General features: G+C 42.7%; 1 protein-coding gene across 1 annotated transcript; it reads right to left on the reverse strand.

Moving 5' to 3' along the window:
• Window positions 1-3,079: 3,079 nt before the first annotated feature.
• Window positions 3,080-8,732, reverse strand: ftr83 (finTRIM family, member 83). Its single transcript, XM_080779373.1, has 7 exons — window positions 8,064-8,732; window positions 7,614-7,709; window positions 7,224-7,457; window positions 6,875-7,034; window positions 6,690-6,752; window positions 5,762-5,839; window positions 3,080-3,982 (listed from the first exon to the last, which is right to left on the reverse strand). The coding sequence occupies exons 1-7, from the start codon at window positions 8,646-8,648 to the stop codon at window positions 3,456-3,458; spliced, it is 1,743 nt and encodes a 580-aa protein (XP_080635499.1). The 5' UTR covers window positions 8,649-8,732; the 3' UTR covers window positions 3,080-3,455.
• Between the last annotated feature and the right edge of the window lie 266 nt (window positions 8,733-8,998).

Here is an 8,998-nt window from a genome sequence, read left to right on the forward strand (position 1 = left end):
TCTGTGCAGTGTGCACATAACCGAGCCGAGGAAGCCACTGAGCCTGCTGTGACCTGTGAGCCAGACCAGACGCGCCGACCACTTTTAGTTTGGCAATTTAGCGGATTTGAGGCTGAGAAAAACAAAAAAATGATTTTATCTCTGGCGCATATCTGGCGCCTGTCAACACGATTTGTCCCCAATTCACCAAGGGAAAAAAGCTAGATTTCTCGCCAGAAGCTTTTCACTAATTCAGTCGCTAGGGGGGTCTGGAAAGAAGCTAAATATGACGACAAATCCGCTAAGTTGGCAACACTGCAGCCAAACACTCAACTCTCACCCCGAGACAACTCACCCCGAAAGTGAAGACATCTCACCGGGGTGACCCGGGTGAGATGTCTGGGGGTCCCTCTACTGTACCCTCATACTGTACTGTACTGTCACTGTACTGTAGCCTACTGGCACACCCGAAATCATCATATATACAGTTAATATGTGCGTGTGTGTTTGTGTGTGTTAGATTGCGCACAGGTACGTGGTGAAAAACAACCAATTTTCGTGCTCATACCCACCCAGGCAGGCACCCAGGCAGACAGCCACACACATAGCTCGGTAAGGGAGCTAAAACAGGAAAATATGTAGGCCTAAAGAGTTAAAAAGGGAAAAGAAACATACAGTAAGGCGCGATTCATACTCCTATTTCAGAGACGAATAAAAGTCGGTTCGGCTCTGTAGAGCCTACAATGTGACGTCATTTTAGGTTCGGGGGGGGGTGGGTAGTTGGGTACGTCCTAAAGTCGTCTCTTCTGTGCTACTTTCAGACGATCCGAAATCATTTCGGCACTACAGCGCCAAAACAGCTGTAAAATAGGAGTATGAATCGGCCCTTAGGAGGTGGGGGGGATTCAGATTTTTACGGGGGCCAGTTTCGAATTGCAGCCGCCCGTATATGCGGTTTTGAAGGAGTCAAGGGATTCGCATGTCTTAATGGCTGTAGTTAGGGCGTTCCACATTTTGGTGGCATAGGAGCGAAATTAATTTCCCTTGTTTGTGCCGAATCTGGGTTGCACTGTTGTACATGGTTTGTTGAACTCCCTGGTGTTCTGGTGTTGTGGGTATGAACTTCGTTGACATTAAGGAAGTATTTAGACAGGTAGATGCTGTACTCTGTCGTCAACCCTAAGCCATTCGCATTCCAGCCTGTCAAAGTGGGCAGGGGTGAGGTGGGTTCGGGGAGTGAGGCCAAGTAGTAGCCTGAACAGTTTGTTTTGGGAAGTCTGGAGCCTTGTTTTAAGGGCCTTTGAGGTGCTGTGGTACCAAGAGGTGCATGCATAGTCGAAGAAACCTTGTATGAGGGCTCCTGTTAGGGTCTTCTGTGTTTTTGTTGACCAGTGAGGAAAATCTTGTTCTTTGGTTGACTTTTTTTATTACGTTGGTAGCCATTTTATCACCGGAAAGATTCTCCTCCAGGATGGAACCTAGGTAGGTAATTTAATCTTTTCATGTGATAATATTGTCACCCACTCTAACCAAGAAGCCATCTGCCTTGCTGAGATTACCATTTGATCCAAACAGAATGGATGCAGTTTTTCCCAGGTGTAAAGATAGTTTGTTATCAGCAAGCCAGGTGCAGATTCCCGCGTTCAGAGCTGAGGGCCTTTTCAACCTGCAGTTTGTTTCTGTCCGAGACTAGCAGTGCTGAGCATCTGCGAACAGGAACAAGTTGCAGTCACAAGCTGATGACAAGTTGCAGTCACAAGCTGATGTCATGTCGATCGTTTACATATTAGGAACAGTAAATACCCTAGTATTCTTCCTTGTGGAATGCCAGAGCTCACTGGGAGGGGGGGCAATGATCCGTTCACCTCCACCATCTGTTCTCTCCTCTCCAGGTAGGATTGCATCCAGCTCACTGATGTGCTATCAAAACCAATTGCTTTTAGCTTGTTAACCACCTCGTGTTTGATGTGGTCACTCAAATAGAGGAGCCATGCGTAAGCTATAGCTATAAACTAAGTATACAGGAAAATAATACAAATTAATCGGATTAGAGAATAATAAAAAATAGCATAGGACGTGAACACATATCGGGAAAAGAATAGGACTTTGGCTTACTTTTAAAAACATCAAGTTTCAGTGGTAGTGTATTCCACAGTTTAGAGAACCAGAAGGCATAATTCTGCTGCCACACATTCCACACATCACACATCAGAGATTAGCGTCAGGCATCAGTCAGGTACAATTTGATTATATTGTGTCAGTACAGTCCTTCTTGTCTATTTTCTAAAGGCAAGGCATCTCACAATGTACAAATATTGGTCAGTTCTTCAGATTTTGATTGTCTTTGTAAACATTAAAATATATTATATTGGCAATCTTCAAATACCATATATAGTCATCTGGATGTTCCACACATCACACCAGTACCCAAAACATTTTCCAAAAGAGGTTGTAGGAGGATCTCCACCCTCTGAACTCAGGGTCATCTCAGTCACACCTCCCCTAGGCATCTTGTACAACTTGTACTTGTGCAACTTTAAATCTAACTTCCTGTGAGGTCACTGGACTCCCCAAACCTGTCAAGGCCTCAAAATCATTGTGTTAAATCACAGGACAATGATTACAAATAAAAGGGGACACGTATACCTGCTCCAAATGTTAAGCCTACATTAGTACAGTATTGCTCACAGAAAATAGATCAAGTCAAGTGATACTACAGTGAGGTAGTAATAAATAGTAGCCTATAGTGTACAACTGGAAGAAGAAAACAGAGGGTGTTTGTGTCTAGAGATAGAGATGTACGATATTGAAATTATGACCAATCTCCGATTATTTGCACGGTCATATCGGCAGATTCAGATATTACTGTTTTTTATTTTGCTAGTGCTCTTAAAGAGTACAAAGCCATTGACAGTCACATTATTGCGTCATCAATAGATGAAAATGTGTGAGTGTTTTGAGACTGATTTTTGTATGGCCGATATGGCAGATTGTGTGTCCAAACTGGAATATAGCTGGAGGCTGATGAAGTGGAATAATAAATGCAGAGAATGTGTGATGGAGTTGGAGGAGAGGCAATAAAAAGGAAGGATCATCCAAGTAGGCTCAATGTAAAATGTTTATTAATAAATGTACAAGTATGATTAACATGAGGCTAGATAATAGCCTACTACAAAACATTGCTATTCTCAAATAAAATCAACATAGTTTGTTTTTTTGTTTCTAGATTTTACATATTTTGATTCGTTTTTGTGAAAAATTCATAATTATGAAAAGCATTCTGCACATTCACCAGATAGTCAGCATAGGCTATAGTTTATATAATCTTTTCCATTTGTAATAAGCATATTGTTGTCATGTTTGATCTGAGGGCAATCAATATCAGAAGTAAATAGTAGCCTACACTTGAAACACCAATATACACCAATTGTTTAGTCATCATGGGACAATAACATTGATTCTTGAGAACATTTTGTTCACAGCTGGCCAATGGTAATGGCTGACTCATACCAAACCCAGAAGCCTGCGTAGACTGGCTCACTGAAGGACGCCTTGAAGCGGTGAATGAGGGTCATGGCGTCTCCTACGGCATAGAAAGACAGGGTTCCTCCAGAGTGGTCAAGGAACACCCCTATGCGGGAGGAGTAGGCAGCGTTGACCTCCACTTGGTCCTTGCTGTGGCGGGCCGAGTAGCTGGAATCAGAGCAGAAGAGGCTCCAGGACTTGCGGTTGTAGCCGATGCGGCAGCTGTCGCCATATCCTGCCCGTTTGATGCTCTTGTAAGTGACGCCGATGGCAGCGCCCTCTCCACTCCAGTCCACCTCCCAGTAATAGGGCCCACCAGAGAGGGCCTCCATGCATAGGACCTGGGGCAAGCAGTCGAATCTGGAGGAACTCTCACCGTAAGCCTGCGGGTCTCTCTTCAGTTTAGCTTTCCTGTTCCCCCGAGACAAGTAGAGCTGTCTGTAGGCTGTGTCTGGATCAAGTGTGAGTTGACAAGCATCTGAGGAAGAGACAGAAGGTATGTCATCGTTAGCAACACATGCCTATGCCTTCTGGCTTCAGATATTGCAACACGCTGCATTCAGCTCAGTGGGATGGGTTAACCTAATTTATTTGTCAAACAAACCAGTCTATGGCTCATAGCTCTGGGCATATTGCCTAATTTATACTGTGAGACTTGTGAGTGCCAAGTTGTGGAACATGGCTCACAGCTCAAAGAGCTATGAGTCATGGCATGTCTGACACAATATAAATTAAGCTTTTGATGTACACAGCAACATATAACACGGAGGATTTTATTGTGTCGATGAGTGAAAGACTGCATCAACCGAAGATTAGTAAAAGTTGTTAATTGTTATTGCACAGCAGTTGAAGTACCCGGGCCTATACCACCAGACCAGTGCACCCCCAAGACACAACCATAAGGCTATAGCCATTAACCGTTAGTTATTTTTAATTATTAGAACGGTTAGATCTGTTCACAGAAACGAGTGTGAGACCCTCTGTCTGTGCACTTAGTCAGAAATATCCCAGGTGTGAGAAGTCACCTGCCTGCTCAGCTGTGGACCTCCATCCCAGCAGGTCACAGCTGGTGAGAGTTGGACACACGATGTCTGCGACCAGATCTGTCCGGCCTATTATCTGCAGTGGTGTAAAGTAACGAGGAGTACATTTACTTAAGTACTATACTTAAAGGACGACTTCACCACCTTTCAACCTATCTTCATATAATTGGTCCTCACTAATGTTCATGATAAAAATAGGAGTAGATTTCTTTTTGCTATTTTATCATAAACATTACGGTGGACCAATTATATGAAGATAGGTTGAAAAGTGGTGAAGTCGTCCTTTAAGTACAATTTTAAGGTATTTGTACTTATACCGAGTATTTCCAATTTTCAATACTTTTACGTCTACTCAACTACATCTCAGATCCAAATATTGTACTCCATTACATTTATTTGAAAACTTTAGTTACTAGATACTTTTGGCTATACATTTTGGCTATTTGAAAATAAATAGATATTCTGCATAATGAGAATGTTGGTACTTTAAGCACATTTCAATGCCAATACTTTTGTACTTTTACTTGTAACAGAGTATTTCTATATTGCAGTATTGTACTTTTACTTAAGTTAAACATTAAATGATTTACTCAAATGTTTAATACTTTTTCCACCACTGTTTATCTGGGATGCCAGAGGGATCATAATATATGCTTGTGACTTTAAGCACTTTTTAACACTCCATCAATTTGGTGTATATTAAACTGTGGGTTGGGATGGTATGGGCTGTGAGATTAATATGGATATGATATTCATATTGTTGTCGTTAATGGATTACAGGATGAGGAAGGTTGTAAAAAGTGATTACGTTGCCAAATGAAAGAAAGCATAGCTGCAGGCTAAATCCATGCCTTCCACCTGCTGCACACTTGCACCTTATTGTGAATGTCATGAATGTGACATAACAGGCTTAGAGGTTTGATCAGAGTGAAGAGGTCAATGGAAGTGTCGAGTGTTTCAAAGTGCTGTTGTAAATAATGCAAAGGGCGGTGCAGCAAAAACTGCATCTGCAATTAGTTACTAGTACTTCTGCCAGGGCGAGGTTGCTCACACTTGAATCCATAGTAGTAGTAAAATAAATCTGATTACACGGCCAATCACATGATCGGACAAAGGTTCCCATCAGGTATGCGATTGGACTGGTTCATTTAAATGTTAAAGGAAAGTGCACTGTGACTATAATAATTTGTTTGACTGAGAATCTAAAAACTTACATCTCAGGAAATCATCCCTGTGATGGGGCTCCTGGGTCGGTGGGGACTTGTACATGACAGCCTCTTCAGCTTTTTCCGCTAAAGTAACAACAATGAAATCAGAGTTCATAAGGCAATAATGAATTTGGAGTATGTTTTTACAGCAGGTATTTTTTAACATTGTGATTTTATGTTTGATCATTCTATTATGTGAATGAAATGAAAAAATATTACAGTAAACTTGTCTTTAACCATAAAAAAAGAAAACACCAGGCAACCCTCGCCTAAAACCAGAAACCAATGAACCAAGACTGCAAGGTCACAAAGTGCTACTTCACTGAGCACTTGTGTATGATGGGAGGGTTAACTTAGAACATTACTTGTGCTACCACTCTAAACAAGCTTTGCACTCAACAAAATGCATCCATGCTCAAAACCACCATCGCTACTGTTAACTGTAACAATATAAGCACCGTTTGTCTCCTTTTTATACTCTCATGTTGCTTAATGTAGAAAGTTAGAGATATGTCCCTTTTTCCTCCCTAAGTTTAGAAGCTTATTCGTGTTATTAGAACAGATCTTAGTTGAACGGATTAAATCATCCATACATTTGGAATAACTTCTACTGTATGCCTGGTTTGCTTTAAGCTTGGTCATGTGACATCTCTCTTGCAGTCATATTATCAGTCAATGTAAACATCTACCACTTGAGCTACTAAGTGACCTACCCTGTAACAAATCTTGCTGCTCAGGCCACTTCCCTAGTCAAACAGAACTACACAAGGTCTTGGTTTGTGACATGCTGAGTAAAAGGATTCAGATTACTGTATGTTCTGATTGTGCAAGTCAGCTGGCAATGTTTACAGTTAGGTGCTGAGCCACTTTAGTTTCTAATTTATACATAAATAATAATAATAATAATACAAATAAAGCAGAGATTCCTTCTCACCTTTGCCTTTCATTGTTTGTCTCTTTTTGCCCTCCTCCAACTGACAGAATGGCATTTTGTTCACTGGAATGAGGCAATTCAATAACAGAGTTAACACAATAATCATTATCTGGTGCAAGCAAGGTGCAATTTTATTCTTACATTATTCAGTTCAGTAAGCCCTTTGGTCCCACACTGTTGCTCACCTATCTTGGCGACCTTGATCAGTTCTTCATTGCCAAAGTCATGGAGTTGTTGTTTTATCTCGGAGACAGCCTTGCTGACCGGCCCAAAAGTGAAGTACGGGTTGACACTGACTGTAGGCAGCTCCTCAGCCTCTGTCTGGGCTATCAACATGTGATAGGTCTGCAGGACAGGAAAAAATATTATTTTCCTCATCGTGTTTTAATAGTTGTATTCTTAATTTAATAACGAAAGTTCAAAGGACAGCTGTGAGTCATTGTTATGGCCACGGTCACTGATAGTGTAATGACACATCATTATATAGGAGATATCACGTAAGGCCAATGCGTTGGTCAAGGGCTGTCTAGTCACCTGGATGAAGTGGATGTGATCCTCAGTTTTAGACAGACTTGTGATCTCACTGTCTCTCCTCTTCAGGTCATCAATCTCATGTCTCAGCCGCTCCAAGTGGCCCTCTGCATTGCTGAGCCCTGCCCTCTTATTGGAGGAGATCAGCTTGGTCATCTCCTGCTGCATCCTCTCAATGGCTCGCAGCATTTCTCCAAAGAGCTTCTCACACTCGTGCATGGCCCTCTGGGCTGAGCTCTGCACAGGAAATGAATGACGTCATACACATAACTCTTTTGGATGCCACATTGTTTCTTTTTCCTGTCCTACTCTGTGTCAAATGCCATCGTTGTTATTTGAAGGAATGTTGTCTATATCTGTCCAGACTGTCCATTGTTTTGCAATGACACATACCTTAAGTGAGTCCACGGCTTGTTTCAACTCTTCCATCTGTTTGAGACGATCATGAATCTTCTCCTGGATCTCAGCCTGAGTGGCACCAAGCCGTTGCTAGGATGAAACCAACACATGTTATAGATGTTATTTAAACCTTCGCAGTTCAACATAGCCATTCTCCAATACGACAAGTTGTGTATGATAAGGGGGAGCTAGCAACCTCATTCATATGGGTGGGTCTTACTGAGTCCTAGAGGCTTTGTTTTATGGGCCTGGCCCATTAAAAACCCAGTTAATCTTCAACCTGGCACTACATTGTTAAGTAAAACAAAAACTGTCAACCTTTCTTTAAATCTTTTATAATGTTTAACAATGAATGCCTGTTACTTTGCAAGTCATACGTTAAAAAAAACACAATGAAATTTGTTTTAATCTACAGATATAAAGAGCTGAACAATTAGTTCTTACCTGTTCGTCTGCCCTCTCCTGCTCAGCAGACACCATGTCATGGCCTTTGTGTTCTTTCACTGTGCACAGCACACAGATGCACATCTGGTCAGTCCGACAGAAGAGCTCCAGACCCTTCTGATGTTGGGGACAGATCTGCCTGTCCAGGTGGCCAATTTCATCCACCAGCTTATGCCTTTTGAAAGTGGTCGACTCATAATGGGGCTTTAAGTGCCTCTCGCAGTAGGACGCCAGGCACATCAGGCAGGACTTGATGGCCTTGTGCTTCTTGCCAATGCAGATGTCACAGCCTACATCCTGGGGACCTGCAAAGTTGTAGTCTGGGGATGGTGGGGGTGGCGGGAAGGACTCCGACGCACGCATGTTGGTCATGTTGGTAGAATGTCGGGACCCTCCTCCCAAACGGCGTGGAGTGGGCCTCTTGTTGTAGGCGACCCGGCACTGTGGGCAGAGGTAAGAGCTTGTGTGGTCAGCGTGATCCCAGTACGTCTTCAGACAGACAGAGCAGAAGATGTGACCACATGGAATGGACACCGGGTCTCTGAGTTCTTCCTTGCACAGGTGGCAACAGTCGTCAGATGACATGGGAGCAAGGTGGGGCTGCTGCTTCTAACGAGCTTAGGCAATCAAACTACTGTGACTGCCCTCTGAGCTTAGTGCCTGCGGTTATCAGCACAGAAGCAAGTGACTCCACAGGTAGTACTAGCGCATGTTATATAGAGTAAACAGAGAGGGAGGATAAACTGGTTGAGCCGATACTTGTAAAAGGAGGGCGGGGCAGGTGAGGACAGTTTGAATGCAGCTATCAAACTTAAAGAGAATGAATGAAATGTTTGATCATGGGATGTAAGCTCTGACACTTACAAGTTGATGAAAAAGTACAAATCCTCTAACTCACCTGTGGCCCAAACAAGCTCACAGCCTACACCACTTTT

Source organism: Protomyctophum bolini (genome assembly GCF_963924005.1).
Source record: "Protomyctophum bolini genome assembly, chromosome: 13".
In the NCBI taxonomy this organism is placed as follows: domain Eukaryota; kingdom Metazoa; phylum Chordata; class Actinopteri; order Myctophiformes; family Myctophidae; genus Protomyctophum; species Protomyctophum bolini.

Coding starts and splice junctions, on each gene's coding strand:
- ftr83 (XM_080779373.1), bottom strand. CDS start 8,648: ATGTCATCTGACGACTGTTGCCACCTGTGCAAGGAAGAACTCAGAGAC. Junction 7,458..7,613: donor AAGCCGTGGACTCACTTAAG/GTATGTGTCATT, acceptor TTTCCTGTGCAG/AGCTCAGCCCAGAGGGCCAT. Junction 6,753..6,874: donor GATCAAGGTCGCCAAGATAG/GTGAGCAACAGT, acceptor GCCTCATTCCAG/TGAACAAAATGCCATTCTGT.